A 20,062-nucleotide genomic window follows, 5' to 3' on the forward strand; every position below is an offset into this window, starting at 1 on the left:
ATAGATATACACAAAGAAGTAGTGATAATGGAATGGAAACCTTCAAGGCCAAACATACTAAAACTAAACTTTGATGGGAGGTCCTTTGGGAATTCGGGGAGGGTGGGTATAGGGGGAGTTTTCAGAAACCATCAAGGTGCAGTTGTAGCCTTATTCTCTGAGCCAATTGGATTTGGTGACTTGGTTAAGGCTGAGACAATGGCTCTGTTACAAGGACTAAAACTGGCAAAACAGCAAGGTGTTAGAGAGCTTGAAGTGGAAGGAGATTCCTTATTCGTTATTTCCTGGGCAAAAACAAATCAATTCAGCTCCTTGGAAATATAAATTTGCCTTAGGGAAATTGACTACCTTGCAAAATGTTGTAACACTAGCTTTGGATGGGTAAAAAGAACAACACATGGGTTGGTAGATGTTCTCACAAAACAGGGAGTGGACAAATCCACTCTGTTTTGGGCAATGTTGTAATTTGTAATAGTAAAAAGGGGCATGGTAATTAGGGTGGCTAATCTGGTTTCTGGTGTATTTGGGCTACTATGTAGCAAATATTGTAAACTTTTTCAATTATTAATAAATAACTCATTTTGCTGATAACAAAATAAAAAAAAAATCAAATCCTAAGGCATCTAGAAAAGTCTACTAATTGCAGATTCTCAATTTGATAGTGAAGCTCTTTATGTGCTAGAGAGTTTCTATTAGACTAGGACCTTCCTAGTTTATCTCAACCTTAAATTGGAACTTGCCTCTTCCTACTAGATTCAGAGTATCTAGTGAGAGAGGAAGTTTGACGATGTGTGGGACCCATGGGAGTCTAGTTTGAACCGACTATTGAAGTCACACTTAAACTAGGATTGAATCCTAGAGTGGAACCCATTATGGCTATGTTAGATGAGTCAAATTGAAACGTGTTCATCAGCTATTAGGCCTAATAAACACTTGCAACATAATCCTTTTGCCATTAATATCCAACATTGTGGAGGACTTATTCTCCACTTTGTAAAATCCAATGTTATGTCTTCTACTATGATGAAATTCTAGGAAAAACCATTTGCAAATTCATTTAGAAAATAAACTATTTATTAATATAAATATATTTTGCAAAATAGATTTCAAACCAATTTGAAATCCATTACTGACAAATTTAGGTATCCATCAGAGAAGTCATATCCAATGGTATTCTCTTTATTTGACAAAAGTAATAGATTCTATGACAATGATCACTTATGATGATTCCATCCTTGTCTACTCCAACATACCTAAGTATTGATCTCAAAAGGATTCTATTTGTTGGCATATCAAAAGCAAATAGGTCTGAGATCTAGTAGAGTAGCATTATCAAGTTTGTGGACTATATGCAACAATATAGATATTCTACTAATTATAAAGTCTAGGAATCATCTAAAACAATCCAATTCAGTGTTTTCCAAACACCCACACTCTTGCTTTCTCATAAGGAGTTCAGATTTCCTCCTCAAAATTGGTCCTTACATCGATTTCACAACACTTGCAGCCATGCATTGGGAACATTTCCTTACTTGTATGTTTTCATTCATGGGAAGATGTTCCCAATGCACGGTTGGAAGTGTTGTGAGGTCGGTGTAAGGACCAATTTTGTGAGGAGGGAAATCCGGATTCTTTTACAAGGTAGTATAAGTGTACCAACCTTGTCAGAATAAATTGCCTGAGTCTATTCATTAGTTGGGGTACTTTAGTCTACACACCAATTATGATTGTCTCTGACCATTGTTATTATGATTATCATAAATTCATAATACTGTAATATAGATCAAGGTTTGATTCATAGAAACATACCCAATAACGCATATAATTGTACAAGTACCTGGACTTTCATTTCATAAAGAACACTTAGGTCAAATATTGAATCCTGAGGGCATATATTGTCTAACAAAAAATATTTTTTATAATTCTTATACTAGTTTCTTTTTATTATTTCCTGTTTTTTGTTTGGGTTTGATTGACACACAAGTTGGTGGACATTGTTTTGAATCCTTTCTTTTTTTTGGCACAAAAGTAGGGGTTCCACCCCTTCCTATTTTTTTAGTTTTTTTCATTTACTTTTTCTAAGATAATCAATAAGGGCTCATCCCCTATATTTTCTATGCTTTCTTTTTTTCTTTTGATAAATATGTTAATTTTCTATGTTTTAATATGTGGTTTATACTTATTTCTTGAATATCATTGGTAGTTATTAGTTAAAGATAACTCCTTGTTGCTATGAAACCATGGGAACTGCTCTAGGATTTATGTTTTATACTTTATTTTAAAAACTTGTTTCGGATTTTAATTCGAATTCTTCGACTCTTGACTATCAAGCTCAAGACCCTTCCCCTCTAATTGAACCTAAGCCTTCTTGACAATCAAGATGCAACCGAAGTTTTAGGCTACGCCAGTTTGGTGCAGTAGTAAATTAAGAAAATAAGAAGTTACACTTGAATTAACCTTACTACTGAACAAGAAAACCTGCAACTACAAAACAAATATGCAATATAGAAGCAAGAGCTGTAGCGGTTAGTAGTTAACACTTAAGAACAATAATAATGACTACTAACAAAAAGATAGTAGCTAAAAGATAAGATGAACTATTAAGAATTGTATTCTGCTATTAGTTAGTGGTTTTACAGTTAATAAAATAAATCAACAATGAAAGCAAATAATTGTATAAAGTAAAGTGCAACTGAAGGTAAATTAATGCAAATGTAAATGGAAGCTACACCTAGTAGTGTGTGCCTTAGCAGTTGGAGAGAGAGGACCGGCCACTAACAGTAGAAGAGAGGACTTTCTACACAAGGATAGTTGAGAGATGGACCAACTATCAAATCTACAATCAACTCGGGATTCAAGCAGTGATTAGCTGCTACCGGAATCTCTTTTTTTTTGATCAATCGTTTGCTACCGGAATCTTAAGGACAAATCTAACTATTGAAATGTAAATACTGTTGGAATGTAAATTAACAATAAAATAAACAATAGAAATAAAGTAGTTACTAGAGTTAGTGAAGTCAATAGGGTTAGTAATGTTAGAGCTCAGTAACTGCATTAGTTGACCTTGTATCTTGCAGATATAAAAGAAAAGAAATAAAGTAAAGAGCAAATCTGCAAGATCTCAAGGATTCAAGATTTCAAGGGTTAGTAATGTTAGAGCTCAGTAACTGCATTAGTTGACCTTGTATCTTGCAGATATAAAAGAAAAGAAATAAAGTAAAGAGCAAATCTGTAAGATCTCAAGGGTTCAAGTATTGCAGTTGTGAGAATGTTAGCACAAAGAAAAATAAATTGCAAACTTGAAAAGAAAAGAAAAGAAAAGAACAAGGATCATAGAGATTTTTATATAGGTTTGGCTAACCTTGCCTCCGCCCTCTACCTCAGACCACCACTGAGGATTTCCACTAACCCATTGAACTTTCCGGGCGCCAGCCAAGCCTTTACAACCAATAGGACTTAACAGGTGCCTGTAATATTTGAACCAGTTAGACTTACATGGGTGCCAACAAGACCCAAAACATTAGGGCTTATGGGTGCTTGAAATACTTTGTAGTTGGGCTTAGTAGAGGTGCTAACAAGACCTTAATGGTGTTCAATAGGTTGAGCACCTACCTGCTCAAACATTCTTTACTAATATAACATAAGAGCACATTTACAACACAAGGAGTGTCTGAATAGGTAGATATAAACAAATACAACACAAACTAACTTAGTTGCTAGAGTTCTACACAGATGCTTTGCATAGGGAGGAAGATCCTAATAGTTGGGTGAGAACGAGCTTAATGACTTCTCAAACAAAACTCACCCTGAAACTGATGAGTCACAGGGATCTCTTCCTCCAAAAAGACTTTAGCTCGGCTTCTCTCTTTGAAAAACAACTATTTACAATATGTACAAGTGAATGCGCAAGTTGCTTTTCACAAGCCTTGCTTCAAAACTTTTCTCTTGCTTTCTTATATTTTGAATAAAGTTGAACTCCTCTATTTATAGAGGATTTAAGAGCAAGTGACCATTTTCTAGCCATTGGAGGGATTTTACCTTATTTGGAAATGATTCATATTTTCTTCAACATATTTGAAGGATTTCCAATAATAGCAGCAACCGTTGGAGCCTTCAAATGGTCTGATAGTTGACTACAATACGAAGGAAAGAATCTTTTTTTTTCTTAGTTGACTAGTTCCTCCTTGTTAGTTAGCTGGTGTGAACTCAATCAGTTTGAGTAGTCACAAATCTTTAATGTGTATTTGATACATATTCTCAGACTGGGCATTTTGCATGCCTTGACTGTCATAGATGGTCAACACATGTATTTGAGGTAGTAGATAACTTCTTACAGTCGTAGCAATGCATGCCTAAATTGTTATACTTCGTCGACACATGTTTTTGAGTAGTTGACTACTTCTTACAGTCAGGATTAATTTGATAGACAACCTAAACACTTAGAAACCTTGGCACATTTTGCCCAAAGGTTTGGAAACACTTTCATTGGGTTTCAATAAGTATTTTCTTGACCTTTTCATCTTTTTTTTTTCTAAGCTCAGGAAAGCCAAGGAACCAAATAAAGATTATGGTTTCTAAGGATACTTGATTGAGTCCGGTCTTGTTGAGCATTTATGGAGTGCATCATACAATTGATTTACATCAAGATTCTAGAAAGATAAAAACAAATAAGTACAACTTCATCTAGTCTTCTTTTTTCATTGTTGAGATGTAGTAGCAGATCCTTCTTCAACAACTCCAAAGCCTTTAAGTTCTTCATCAACCTTGGTGCTAGATTTTCTTGGAGCTTCCTTTGCTGGAGAGATGATGATGATGGTGTAGACACTTGTTGAAGCCCAAGCAACCAACTTAGCATAGTTTCCAGTTCATTAATTGTATTATTCTAGCTTTTATACTCTTTAAGCAAAAGAAGCTTACTAAAGATGCTGCACACTTAGATACACCATTAGTATTCTCAATCAAGGATTAAAGTATCGGTATCGGGTATCGTATTGAATAACTTGGGTATGGATACGGATACAGATACGCTTGGGAAATGCATGGATACAAATGAAAAATATGGAAACACTTGGATACGCAAAGGAAATGCATACAAATTCCATAAATATATTAATAACATTAAGTTTAATGTCAAAATAACTATAAATAATGTATAAATACATAGGATTGTATATTTAAATGATATATATGAAGAAAATATATTATCATTAATATAGCGGGACACGTAGATATTATACAATTTTATTAATAATGCATCAATCAAATGTCCAAGGCACATATTATATAGATTTTTACAAATTAATACATGCAAAAAAGACAATATTATTTTATTATCTATTAAAGTGTAAGGCATAAAGCATATGCAACTATTATATCAAATTTTTTCTATTTTTCTATTTTTATTTTTTAACATTAACAAAAAATTCAACTAAAGAATAATTCTCACATGTTTGGTAAACAATATTTTTATTTTTGTAAAAAATAAATATGTTATTATAAAATGTCAATTAAAATATCAATTAATAATTTATAAAAATATATAATCTTAACTTAAAATATATCAAATCTATTAAAGTTTTGAAGATTGATATCATATGAAAATTCATAAATTTTAATTACTAAAATAATTATTCCATTATTAATAGTTTATTTTTATAAAATTTCTAAATTAAAAATTATTTTTTATATAAAATGCAGATTAATGGACTTGATAGGTTCAATTTATATTATATTTTCAAATACTTTGTAAACAATAGTTTTGTTTTTATAAATAATAAATACATTATCATTTAATGCAAAATAATATATTAATTAATAATTTATAGAAATTTTAAGATATATGTCATCTGCAAATTTATCAATTTTAAGTATTAAAATATTTATTCTATTATTACTCTAAAAAATAATTATTCTATTATTAATATTTTATTTGTATAAATTTTTGAAATTAAAATTCATTTTTTGATATATATGTGGATTTTATAAATTATTTATTCCATTGATTTATAAAATACTAATTTTGAATATTGTTCTTTTTAATTTGTAGTTGGACTTGTTGAAAATAAATGTATGTTGTTTTTTTATTTGCATGTAGACATTGCTTTTAATAAAAGTTAATTTATTACCCTTATTGACATGAAATATGAAGCGGCTTTCTGGTTGAAGTTTGTTGTGCGCTTAGGCATTGATGAACCTGGGTTTGAATCATGCCACTTCTCTTTTTTATATGAGAAGTGCTCGTTTGTTGAAACCAGGGTCGATATGCTTCCATATCGGTGCGTATTGGTCAATGCTATACGATACGTGCCAATACGGTGTACACCTGCAGTCGTAGCGTATCCCGTATCTGTGCAGTCCGATAACGAGTATTGTGTCGATATTTTAATCCTTGCTCTCAATGTGTTTGTTATCATCAGAATACATAGGGTCAACATTAAGTGGGTCCTAGGTGACAAGACACTCCCTCTGCTACCTAGCTTTGCCTTGATGCCTTGGAAACCATGGTCCTACATCAATTTTTTTTTTTTGAAAAGGTAAGATAAATTTATTAAATGAAACTCATAAAAGTACAAAACAGAACCTGCCAACAACCAGGTAGGCCTAAGAAACCCCCATTACAAGCACCAAATTGACTGATTTCTCAGTAAATGAGTTACATTTATGTGTCTGAATTCTGGGGTGACTGATATTCAAGAGATCAGTTTACCAACAGCCATATGAACCATGGTCTTACATCAAATAATTGATATGATCTTTAAGGTGTTGGTGTGTCAAGATCTGTGAATAAACCCTAGTTGATTCTAGGTCAAAGTAGAGAAGAAGAAAGAAGAAAGAAAAGAGAAAGAAGAAGAAGGAGAGGAGAAGAGTGTTCGGCCAAACTAGAAGAGAGGATGTTCAAAAATCACTCTCCTAGCCGACCCACTTGACTTTTATTCATAAAACTTGAGTTACAAGAAAGACAATTTTGTCCCTCATAGAAGATGGGACACATAACTTAAACTCAGATACAATAGACCTTTCACTTTCAATAAGATACACCAGAATGACCAAAATACCCTTGACTCGAGCATTCTAACACACCCCCTCAAGCTGGAGAGTATATATCATATAGTCCCAACTTGTTACAAATGTAATCTGTTCTTCCCTGAGACAATCCTTTTTGTGAAGAGATCTGCCCATTGATTTCCTGAGCTCACATGAGATGTAGTTATTACCCCACTTATCACTTTCTCTCTCACAAAGTGACAATCCACCTCAATATGTTTAGTTCTTTCATGGAAGACAGGATTGGATGAGATGTGAACAGTAGCTTGGTTATCACAGTATAGTTTCATGGGTTTGTCAATTGAGAAACCCATCTCCTGTAGTAGGTTCTTCAGCCATACTAGTTCACATGTGGTATGGGCCATAGCCCTGTACTCTGCTTCCGCACTACTTCTTGCCACCATTGTTTGCTTCTTGCTCTTCCAAGTTACAAGATTGCCACCCAGGAAGGTACAATACCCTGTGGTTGACCTCCTGTCTGATATAGAGCCAGCCCACTTAGCATCTGTGTACCCTACTATCTCAAGAGTTCCTCCCTTTTGGTATAACAAACCACGACTTGGAGCACCCTTTAGGTACCTAACAATTCTCAGAACAGCTTCCCAGTGAGGAACCCGGGGATGTTGCATAAACTGACTCACCACACTCACAGCAAATGATATATCTAGTCGGGTAATGGTTAGGTAGTTCAACTTTCCCACCAACCTTCTGTATCTTCCAAGATCATCAAACTCTTCACCTGCATCCACACTTAACTTGGCATTGAGTTCCATAGGAGTCTCTGCTGGTTTAGAACCTAACAACCCTGTTTCTTCAAGTAGATCAAGAACATATTTCCTCTAACATAGGTTGATCCCCTGTTTTGACCTCGCAACTTCTATTCCTAAGAAATACTTTAGCTTCCCCAGATCTTTCATATTGAAGTGGTCCTGTAAGAATTTTTTCAGCCTGTCAATTCCATTGCTGTCACTTCCAGTTATGACAATATCATCCACATACACGACTAGCAAGATTTTTTCATCTTTTGAGTTATAGCTGAACACAGAATGATCAACCTGACACTGTTTCATCCCAAAGGCCTTCACCACTTCACTGAACCTGCCGAACCATGCACGAGGAGATTGTTTCAGTCTATAGATTGCCTTTTTGAGCCTGCACACCTTACCAGCCTCCCCCTGAACAACAAACCCTGGTGGTTGCTCCATATACACCTCCTCAACAAGATCACCATGTAGGAAGGCATTTTTGATGTCAAGTTGTAGGAGAGGCCAATCATACATAGCAGCCAATGAGATCAACACCCGAACTGAACCAATTTTAGTCACAGGAGAGAATGTCTCCATAGTCCACACCATATAACTAAGAATAGCCCTTGGCCACTAACCGTGGCTTCAATCGTTCCACACTGCCATCAGGAAGATGCTTCACTGTATAGACCCATTTACACCCAACGGTGTGCTTACCAGGAGGAAGGGTGGTGAGTTCCCACGTATGATTATGTTGTAGAGCAGAGAGTTCTTCTTCCATGGCTTGCTGCCACCCTGGGGAGGTAAGGGCTTCCTGTACAGTCTTGGGAATGGGAACCGATGAAAGTAATGATATAAATTTGCAATAAGAAGCAGAAAGGTGAGCAGTGGAAACATAGTCTGAAATGGGATGAGATGTACAAGTACGTTTACCTTTCCACAAAGCAATAGGGAGATGAAGATCTGAGGGAGAATGAGCAGTAGTAGGATTTGTCGACAGGTGCTGAAGTGGAGGAGGAGCCGAAGCACTTCTGCGGGTATACACCTGAGTAATTGGCGGCCTCTCTATAGTAACAGGCATATGATGTGCATCTGCAGTAGGAATGGGAGCTACGGGAAGGGGTTCCACAACTGGAACAGGAAGAGGAACCAAAGAGGGAGAAGAAGAGACACCGACATCTGAGAAAAAAGGAACTGATTCAAAGAAGGTGACATCAGGGCACACAAACGATTTATGAAATTTAGGGTTATAACACTTGTACCCTTTTTGAGTCCTTGAGTAGCCAAGAAAAATACACTTCGTAGCTCGAGCATCTAGCTTGTCTACTCCAGGCCCCAAGTGTTGAACAAAACAAACACAGCCAAAGACTCTTGGGGTGAGAGGAAAGGGAGACAAAGTGGGAAACAACACGGAGAAAGGGGATTGACTTCCAAGGATTGACATGGGCATCCGATTTATCAGAAAACAGGATGTAAGAACAGCATCACTCCAAAAATGCTTTGGGACATGCATATTGATCATCAAGGACTGAGTAGTTTCAAGAAGATGTCTATTTTTCCGTTCAGCTACACCGTTTTGTTGCGGGGTGTAGGCACAAGAAGTTTGATGAATTATTCCATGATGTTCTAGGTATTGCTGAAATGGTGAGGAGATGTATTCTTTGGCATTATCGGAGCGAAGTATTTTCATATGAACACCAAATTGAGTGCGTATTTCAGCATGAAATTTCTGAAAAATAGAGAACAATTCACTACGGTCTTTCATAAGATAGATCCATGTCATCCTTGAAAAGTCATCAACAAAGATTACAAAATACTTAAACCCATTGTATGACACCACTTTAACTGGACCCCATACATCAGAATGAACTAAAGCAAAAGGACTTGAGACACGACTATCAATTCTTGGACTAAATGAGACTCGATGATGTTTTCCCAACTAACATGACGCACAATCTAACGATGAAAGATGACTCAAGGAAGGAACTAGCAGCTTCAAAGCCTTGAGAGAGGGATGACCAAGTCTGCAGTGCCATTGGAGAGGAGTAAGAGATGACTGAAAAGCCACTGGGGGGCCACCACCATCAAGGTAATACAAACCACCTGCTTCATGCCCTCCACCAATCTTCTTCCCCGTCTTGAGATCCTGAAACACACAAGAAGAAGGATAGAAGGTTACAGAACAATTAAGGGACTTGGTTAATCTGCTAACAGACATAAGGTTAAAAGGGAACTTAGGAACATATAAAACAGATGCTAAAGACAATGAGGAGAGATCAACATCACCAACACTACAGATAGGAGATGTAGAACCATTAGCAAGTGTAACTGTCTGAGATGTGGAGGAGCGAGAAAGGGAAGAAAATACATCTAGAGTCCCAGACATATGGTCTGAGGCTCCAGAACCAATGATCCAAGGTGAGGCTTTGGAAGCTAAACAAGTCATACCTGAATGGGCAAGTGTAGCTGTGTTCTGCTGAGATGTTTGAAGGAACTGCTCATATATTGCCCGTGGTACACTCACCATTTCCTGCCCGGAAGCACAAGTGGGTGTGGAGGGGGTTGGGGCAGCTTGCTGGCTTTCAGTAATTGTGCTACTACTCTTAGATGTAACATGGTTAGCCCAACTGTTGGGTGGATCACACAAATCATAGCAGAAATTAACTGTGTGACCCTCTAAGCCACAATGTGTACATTTTCTTTGAGCATTACCCCTTCCTTTTCCACGGCCTCCCCCTGACTCTTGGCCTCCAGTCTGGCCACTAGCTCTATTAAACATGTGTCCACCACGGTTGCTTGGAGGGCCACTGCTGCCACCACCACTTCTACTTCCATGGTCACTCCCTTTAGTCACTACCAAACCAGATCTATCAGAGAAGGAAGAATGTTCCACCGGCTCAATGGATGTTCTCTTAAGACGGGCAAAAACTTCTTCAAGTGAGGGGAGAGCTGATCCCCCCAATATCTGTGCTCTGACAGGCTCATACTCAGCCTTCAAGCCCACAAGAAACCTAGTCACATCAAGCTGTTCACGTTGTTGTTGTTGGATCTGGACATCTGATGTTAGAGGGTGATACACATTTAGCTCGTTGCGGATGTTCCTCAAACTTGCATAATACTCTTCTAAGCTTTGACTTCCTTGCTTCAAATTGAAGTACTCTTGGTATAACTGATATACCCTAGTTGTGTTGTCTTGTCCAGAGTACAACTTTTTAGCATGATCCCAGATCTCTTTGGCTGTATCTAGGAACATGAAGTTCACACTAATCTTTGGTTCCATGCTGTTCCAAAGCCATGTCATTATCTGTGCATCATCTTGTTCCCAATCACTGAATCTAGGAGAATCAGAGGAAGGTTTCTCCTCCCTCCCATGTTTTACTTTCCTCTTGGCCTTCAAGAACACTTCCACAGATTTTGCCCATGGTAAATAGTTCTCACCGTTCAACTTGATGGATGTCATTTGAACACTTAGATAATCTGAAGAAAGCATGATGCCTATTTTGTTGTCATTCCCAACTACAGTTGAAGCCATTTCAATTATTTCACCTTTGAATATACACCACAATCTCACACTCGTCACAAGACTTATCTCACTTATGATACCACCAATCCACTTTCTTCAACTGCACATTACACACTACACTCTAAAGCTGAAATCATTCAGTCAACACATCAAACACTTGGACTGCACACTGCAGGACCATTTACCATCAACACACCACAACTGAAATTACTCAGTCATTTCATCGAACACTTATTCTTCATACTGCAGAACTGATTACACACAAGGTCTAGGGGCTTACTTTTAAGCATTTAGAATCATAGATATGTCAGCCACCACAACACAATCAACACCACACCACTGCTGTCGTGGACATCAGCAGTCTACTACTCTTCTTTCATCACACATGCGAGTAAGAAAACAAAAAAAAAAAGACTGATATGTGTATCAGTTTCACCCAGCACCACAACAGCTAACTTATGAAGCACACAAAAAAAAGGTAGCATTCACAGTCCATTTCTGAACACACAACAGCAGTGCCCATACCTGTATACGTCCAGCCCTCTTCGTACACTGAATAGAGGGTCTAGTATACCACTTCAACAACCACCACAGCACCGGCCAGAGGCATTCTCACCTCCAGGCCCTCAAAACGGAAACTCCTTTTCAGCCCTTTATTGAGTCTTCAATCAGGTCAGCTGTAAGATGATGAAACCTACTGTGAAGCTGGCGGCGAACCCAGGAAGAAGACAACAGCAAGAAAAACACGAGACCTTAATGCTCTGATACCATGTGAATAAACCCTAGTTGATTCTAGGTCAAAGTAAAGAAGAAGAAATAAGAAAGGAAAGAGAATGAAGAAGGAGAGGAGAAGAGTGTTCGGCCAGACTAGAAGAGAGGATGTTCAAAAATCACTCTCCTAGCCGACCCACTTGACTTTTATTCATAAAACTTGAGTTACAAGAAAGACAATTTTGTCCCTCATAGAAGATGATACACATAACTTAAACTCAGATACAATAGACCTTTCACTTTTAATAAGATACACCAGAATGACCAAAATACCCCTGACTCGAGCATTCTAACAAGATCCATAGCACATTATTTGTGCTTGGAAGGGTTGGGTTTGAGTTTGTGATGCTGGTAATAGGCCTCTTTACCAGACCAATGTCAAAGCTCAAAAAGGAAAGAAAAAAAGTGAAGCGGGCTGATAACATTTCAATTTCTGAAAAACAAGAAAAAATATGACAATGAATTGGATTGTTCCGTCATTCTTTATATTTATTAATTATGTTTAAATATCATTATTATGAATTCAGGCTTTATGGTCTTTATGAATTTGGGATGGCAATCTTTTATTTTTTATTTACATCTATATAATGACATTCTACTTTGTCATCCTTTGTTTTCTTTTGACGCCTCAGTTCTTCTTCTCAGCTACTGTGCAAGCAAGCTTCAGACTTCAGAAGCCAGTTTCAGTGCTTGTTCATCACCTTCAAACACTAGAGAGTGACATATTGGGGGAAATAGGAGTGCCAAACACAATGGTACTGTTTCAAGCTTTATTTGTTTTGTTTTTGATCACCCATTTTTGAAATTTGAAATGATTTACTATTAATTTGACATGCAAACTTTCTTCACAGGTTTCTATTCTATCTATGCACCAATCTATTGCATCAAACTGTACCAATGTGGTTTTTGGTCTCCTTCCCATTCCAAAGAATGTTCCAATAAATCTCGTCTCCCTAAGTCTTCTGAGATCATCTCTAGTAGAGCTGGTCCTTGGCCAAACAAATTTGTCCTTGACAACATCAATTTTTGGGCTACCATCTTTCTTCCAAATTTTGATGTTCCCTGGAGGAGTCACAGTGGTCCCTGGGAATTTTGCTTCAATATGGCAAATGCCGCAGACTCTTTTCAACTTTACACTATACAATTCAGTTTCTCAGATACAGAAAAATTTTGGCCAGTTCGAGGACCAGCTAAGATTTGGGTTGCATTTAAGATCCTATGAGGTATTTTCCCTATGCTTTAATCTTTTGCATGATTTTTCTATAAAGTCTACATTCAGTAGGAGCTGGATGTTGAAACTATTTGTTTACGAGTGTATTTTTGGTATACAGAATGTATATGTGCAAGTGACAAACGAAAATGGTTCAACATTGACTCCGCCTGTAACTGTACAAGCTTCTGTTCTCTCAGATATAGGTAGCCGTGATCTTCTGCCACAGAGGCTAAAGCAGCTAGCAGAGACGATAACAGGATCTCCTGCAAAGAATCTTGGCCTTAATTACTTAGTTTTTGGTAATGTAAAAGAGATAAGCTTGTCATCTATCTTAAACCATACACTCCGTGCTTCTCAAGGCTCTCCATCTCCAGCTTATGCACCTGCTCCATCACCTGGTCGTCATCAACTCTCACCTTGTTTACACTGTGATACTTGTTCACCATCTTATAATGCCCTCATAGATGCACCAGTTCATGAACATTGTCCACAACCTCCTTCGGTGGAAAAAGCACCTTCTCCCTTGGTAATACCATCTTGTTTCCCTAGACATGGTCCATGTGGTGGTCTGACAATCATGCCAGGCCCTTCTCCAACAGCTGATTATGACACATCTTCCCCAGATTTATCACCTCATGCTGCTTTTACACATCATACTCCCTTGCATAGCACACCACAGTTGGCCCCAGAATTGTCAACTACGTCTACTGTGTTTTATGGCTCCAGTCTTGGACTTCACAAGAGAAATGAAGTGTCAGTTCCTTCGTCATTTGTCTCATCACATATTTCAACATCCCGATCTTGTAAGTTAAGGCTGCTGATATAATTTATATTCTCCTGTTTTGGTTCATGTAGTGAAAATGAATATTTATTGATGAAGCTCATTATTACATTCTTTTTGTTTTTTATTGTTTAGCGATTTAAATAGTTTCATGATTGTTTTCATTATTATATATCATTATTTTAAAAATGTGATTGAGAGGAGCCCAAGTCCTGACCCATGATAGTGATGCTATGATTCCTCACATCTTATTTGAGTCCAACAAATAATTTGTGCACATCTGTTGGGTTCTTTCTTCTTAGAGGAACTAGTTATAGTATGTTTCATTGCATTGGCACATAGAAACTTGTACAATGTTCTTTAACTTTGGAGAGGTTTAACTAGTCTCTGTGTGTTGCAATACTCATCTCTGTATGTGTTTTTGCTTTCAAATGCTGTTACAGTGCTATGTTTCAAGTTATATAGCAAGGACATGATACAGTTGATGAGTTGATTGATGGGAACTTTTGATTTAAAGATTTGTGATCGATATTGCATTTAGATTTTCTGTATCTATTTTTTTCAATCAATAATCATCGAGTGCTGTTATGACTGAGGACACAGACAAGGGTGTCAAACTTTGTCACCAGTCCTGTAGGCCTTAGGCACATCACCAACTGTCCCACCTCAGGGTCTTATTGGCATATTGGCCCTTAGTTGATTTCCTTCAAACATTATGACTTAAACCCAAGTCCATAAAACCAAGATGTGCTTCATTCATCATAGGTGGAGTTCTAAGCATAGTTTTCAAGGCGCAAAGGCAAGACTAGGCGACAGGGGGCACCTAGGCGATGGATTTTTTTATGTAAAAAATATAGATCTTAGGGTAGTTCCCTAGGTACCACAACCATGTTTCCTTAGTAATTATTCATAATTTTCATAAGAAAAGTATAAAGTTCATGTTAAAGTATAGAAAATCAACATATTCATGAGAAGAAAAAGAAGAAAGAAAAGAAAATTGAAAAAAAAAAAATGAAGAGGCTGAACGGCTGAACCCTTATTTTTGTTATAGGAAAAGAAGAAAAGATAAAGTAAAAGGTATGGAAGATATAGAAGAACAAGTAGAAGAGAAAAGAAGGAAAGAAGAAAAGAAGAAAAGAAGAAGAAGATATGAAAGAAGAAAATGTGTTGATTAGACAAAATTTTAAGTTCTACCCTACTTATTGGTTCAAGTTTTGAAGTCTTTGAGGGTTCAATGCAGCATTTAGCAATGTTTGTGTTGATTAAACCTAACAAATAAGAAAATAATAAAAAGAAATTAGTATATAAGCACACAAAATGAATATTTTAGTTTAATAATGTCTATTTTATAATTATAATCTTGAAAAATAAAGAATTAAAAAGTATTTTATAATAGAAAGTACAAAACTGTTTGGCGATTAGGCGAGGCTAGCTTCCAAGGGTGCCTTATCGCCTAGGCGTTGCCTTGACAACTATGGTTCTAAGGTCTACACCTTGCTGCTCTGAGCCTTTTGGGTAACTCACTAAGCATCAGTCAACCAAATGATTCTCTCCCAATCAGGTCAAGTAGGGAAGAGACCATTTCTTGGTGCAGTGGTAAAATATTGGGCTGACAAATGTGACTATGAGATTGACCACTTTGCCCAGAAAAAAAAAAGAAAACAATAATAAAAAAGTCAAAGGTCTGTATTCAATCTGCCCTCTCAAGGCTTCAGATGGTTGACACCATCATCGAATAATGACCTTTTAATCAGTTCAAGTAGGGGTCTTACCTATGTAACCCCCTATCTTATTTTTTAAACCATTTCATTCAACAAGAAAAAAGATGTACATGAGAGGATGTACAAAAAGACAACATTTACAACAAAAAAGAAAAAAAAACCAAATATCAGGGAAGCTATTTGCATTATACAAAACGGTCCTCTCAGAACCAGATTTAATAAAGAGCCATTTCTTTGGTTAAGCTTGTGATGCCCCCAACCAAGGTTAGGCATGGGACTCGGATGGTCTTAATCTTTTCTTCTGATTGTTGTCATTTGTATCCTGATTTTGCATAATACCCCTTTTAACTATTAATGCCTTGCTAAGCACTTCAACATAAATCAAGCTCAAAATCTGCAACTATCTGCTTGATCTGAGGATTTAATCCCTCCTCAAATCTAAGAGCATGACTTTCTTGATCAGGAACCAACTTAGGGGCAAATTTAGAAAGCTTAGAAAATTCTGTTTCGTATTCAGCCACCGTCTTCTCACCTTGTGGCTTGTACCAAGTCAATAAACTCTCTCTCCTGTCGGTGCATACTTTTAGGAAAATAGTGCTCATAAAAGTCGTTGAAACTGCTCCCATGGGCAAAGTTCTTGTTTCTCTGTGTATATTTGTTCTTGGGTCATCCACCAATCATGAGAAATTCCCTGTAACATATGAGTAGCATAGGTCACCTTATTCTTTTCTGGACATTTCAGCACCTTGAAAATTTTCTCCATCTCCCGCACCCATTTTTAAGCCTCAATTGGATCTGTGGAACCTTCAAAGGATGGTGGATTCATTCTCTTGAATTCTGTAAACCCTCGATGTTCTTTAATGCGAGATGCCACATTCAATTCTTGTTGCTGCTGAAGGTATTGTAATTGTTGTTGTTGCTGACTTAATAATGCAGAAAGGTTATTATTTACAGCATTCTGTTGTTGTGTCAATCCCACCATTTGCATCATCATTTGATGCATTTCAGGAACATTCTCAAAGTTAGGTCGGGGTAAGCTGGAAACTTGATTGTCATTACCATCCCCAGTGTTACTAGTGGAACCATTATCTCCATCTTGCTGTTGATTCTTTGTATGAGGGGAAGCCATATCAGCCTAATAATATATTTTTTTTCAACCACAAAATCACCAAGTGTAAATCAATTGCAAATACTATAAGCATTCCAAACTAATAATATTTAGGAACTCAAAATTCTAAGCTAGCCAATTAATTAATTCAAGATATGAATACAAATCTAAACTATCCAAATAACATTCCAATTTTCTAACCTCTACCCTGCTCACCACAAACCTATGTGAATTCTAATAGGTTATCAACCTGGCTTTGATACCACTAAATTGTCACGCCCCCAAACAAGGTTACACACAAGACAAACTTTACATGCTAGTAAGCATGTGGTGTTGTCCCATGCCTAACCTTGGTTGGGGGCACGACAAAGCTCTCTAGGTATCCATCTGAAACTGCAGCAAGAAAGGATGTGAGCTTGCTTATTTCAAAAAGGATATGGCGAAGCTCCAAGGGCCAGTTTCAGGATTGGTTATCCATCCAATCATATTCTGGAGTCACCCTTAACTAGCAATGAGACCATCCGCATTGTTTTAGCAATTCTTAGACCAGAAAGAAGGGCCCTTACTTCATCTTCAGAAGCATCTCTTGGCCATATGGAGGGATGATGTCACAGGTCTGAACTGTCCATTGCATAGAGGACTTTTTTGATTGATCAGGTGCTTAATCTATCCTCCAGTCCACACCATCCCTGTACCCCATCTTGTATTTGTAATTTTTCTAACAAATATCAACTGTTCAAAGTTAATATTTTTCTATATAAGCTTGCAGCAAAAGTAGGGCTTATTATTGACATATTGTAAGTGTTTTGAGGCTAAATTTTCCCATGAACAGAGGCTGACAAGGCAAACATGTGGGGCCATTTTGGTGTCCAAAATGAGATGCCACGTTCTTTGTTATTTAGGAAAGCTTACTAAACTGCTGGACTAGTAGGTTTTCTCCCATATATATATCCACTCCAAGTGGAAACTTTTCCTCCTGTCAGCTTGATACTTCTCCAAGTGCCAATCATCAAGTCCCAAATGGTGGAAGATCTGTAACTTGTGTTTGGGGAAGACCCAATATATGGTGGGAGGTTTCCAGAGCTTCCACCCCAAAGCAAGTGGAAATGCCCAGTGGTCTCCATCTTATTAATTCCAAAGTTATTGCTCTTGCTAAAGTTGGTTTTTGGGATATTAACAGCATTGTATTGCATTCAATATAAAATTGGAAGCCACTCTGTCCATATCTAGACAGAAGGGACCATACAAAGCAGCTTTCACAATGCATGTACTAAATTCTTTAAACCAACAGATTACACTTTATTCCCAGGTCCCAGCATATCCCATAGACAACTTTTCCTTGTCACCAGTGATTTTGCTAGTCCATTGGCCAACAATTTGCAGATCTAGTAATCCACCTGAATGAGCAATTCAGGCTTCATTTTCTCTAACAAGAAAACTGAAACAACCAAGGAGGCTCCTCATCTGAACATAACCATGAAGTAGCTATCTGGCAATCCTCTTCAGTAATCATATTTCTCTATTTCTGTTTTGCCACCAGTTGTAGGCCTTGGATTACAGCCATCATTTCAGCTCTGAAAGAGTTACCAAACCCAACATGCCCAGAGAAAACTAAGCAAAATTCTACCTCCATCCTTTACCACTATTCCAACTTACATATTTGCTCGGGTTACTAAACTGCAACAAAAGTTTAGCTCTAGTCTGGCTACCTCACGGGGAAGGGGTTTTCCATTTTACAGATTTGGTTCTTATGCTTTGGTAAATGCCTTTCTTCCCTTTTAGCACTAATTTAATATGCACATCATTTTTCCACTAGCTTAATTTGTTGAACTGGATTAATATGCATATGTTTCTTCTTTTGGTGTATGTCTATGTAAGGGATATTTTGATGAACTTGCACCTCTTAAATGTTTTAATTGTTTGTAGCTGATTACCTAGTCTTACATATCTTTGTATGGTTTGCTGTTGCAGTTTGTGTGTCAAGACCACCTCCCTGTAAGATGTGGCTGATGGGGTTGTTACACTTGATATTTTTACTGTGGACTGTGTTGAAGGATTGATTCCTCTTCATGCCAAGGGGATCAAGCCATCCATTTTGGTCACATGTTTTGGTTATCCATGTGCACAGCGCAAGTTTCTTCAGGCTGACAATTTTGCCTTCATTCCTGCTAATATAGAAAGCCCATTTCAAGCATGGGGCCTTCTCGAGAGGCAATGTGCATATAAATTGGAGGTCAAAGCTGTAGGTGGCAGACCTCCCTGCCCATCTTGATATCATATTATCAAATGGAGGTTCTTCCCAATGGAAATAAGTCCACAAGCCATGTAAGTGCAGAAACAATTACCCTTTTGCTGGTGTAGAAAAACTTTAAAGGCTTGTGATCAAAGTGTTTGAATCTTGTACCAAAAAAATATTCTTCCAAAGAAGAAAGAAGAAAGAAAATGACGTTTCAGGTTTTTTTTTTTTTGAATATTTACATCGGTATGCTAGGCGTTGTACTTGTATATGATGAATGATAAATTACAGCCAGACGCAGATTATATTTTATTGTTATACACCGGTCATAAGTAATGTGTATTACCTGTGTAATTGTTTTATTTAATGCCATGATTTTTTTATCCCCAAAATTTACTCCAGGTGGAGGTCTAGCCACCTAAGAATTTTATTGATCAGCCATTATCAAAAAGGAAAATGAATTACAGGGGAGGATGTAGCCCGCCTTGCCCCAAAACCCAAACAAGAAAAACAATTCCTTCCATACTCAACCCTGTCCAAGAGCATTATAAAAAACAAAACAAAGGAAAATGCACAATCGGATTTAACGCCTTGATGTCTGCATACAACTACATTTGTTTATTTGGACGAGCTCAACTCTGACTTTCCAACTCCTCCCCTGGTCATGCTGAGTCTCGGCAAAGGTTTGGCCAATCTCTGGATTCACCTGAACGATATATTCAGATTGGACGATAGAGCTTTAGTCTTCTAGCCTCTCAGAGATGACAGAATTCAAGGCGCGTCACTGCCACCTTCGAACAAGCCTAGACATTTTTTTGTTTTTTTTGTTTTTTTTAATTTATAGTCATTTTTATTCGTAGTCTATAGTCCATATAACCAAAGACAATTATCGTAAACAATTATTGTGGGTGAATTAGCT

At 37.2% G+C, this 20,062-nt stretch overlaps 1 protein-coding gene across 1 annotated transcript; it reads left to right on the top strand.

Moving 5' to 3' along the window:
• The first annotated feature begins 27 nt into the window (after nt 1–27).
• LOC104609700 (uncharacterized) lies at nt 28–19,529 on the top strand. The gene is made up of 5 exons (XM_010276071.3): nt 28–276; nt 12,717–12,839; nt 12,936–13,307; nt 13,416–14,100; nt 18,879–19,529. Exons 1-5 carry the CDS (start codon nt 28–30, stop codon nt 18,965–18,967), a joined length of 1,518 nt encoding a protein of 505 aa, XP_010274373.3. The 3' UTR covers nt 18,968–19,529.
• The last annotated feature ends 533 nt before the right edge of the window (nt 19,530–20,062 follow it).

Source organism: Nelumbo nucifera, chromosome 1 (genome assembly GCF_055504915.1).
Source record: "Nelumbo nucifera cultivar China Antique chromosome 1, China Antique-T2T, whole genome shotgun sequence".
NCBI classification, from domain to species: domain Eukaryota; kingdom Viridiplantae; phylum Streptophyta; class Magnoliopsida; order Proteales; family Nelumbonaceae; genus Nelumbo; species Nelumbo nucifera.

What these genes read in the sequence shown, in the direction of transcription:
- LOC104609700 (XM_010276071.3), top strand. Translation starts at nt 28, where the DNA reads ATGGAATGGAAACCTTCAAGGCCAAACATACTAAAACTAAACTTTGAT. An exon ending in TGGAAGGAGATTCCTTATTC is followed by an intron (nt 277 to 12,716) that starts GTTATTTCCTGG and finishes TTGACGCCTCAG; the next exon opens with TTCTTCTTCTCAGCTACTGT. An exon ending in TGCATTTAAGATCCTATGAG is followed by an intron (nt 13,308 to 13,415) that starts GTATTTTCCCTA and finishes TTTGGTATACAG; the next exon opens with AATGTATATGTGCAAGTGAC.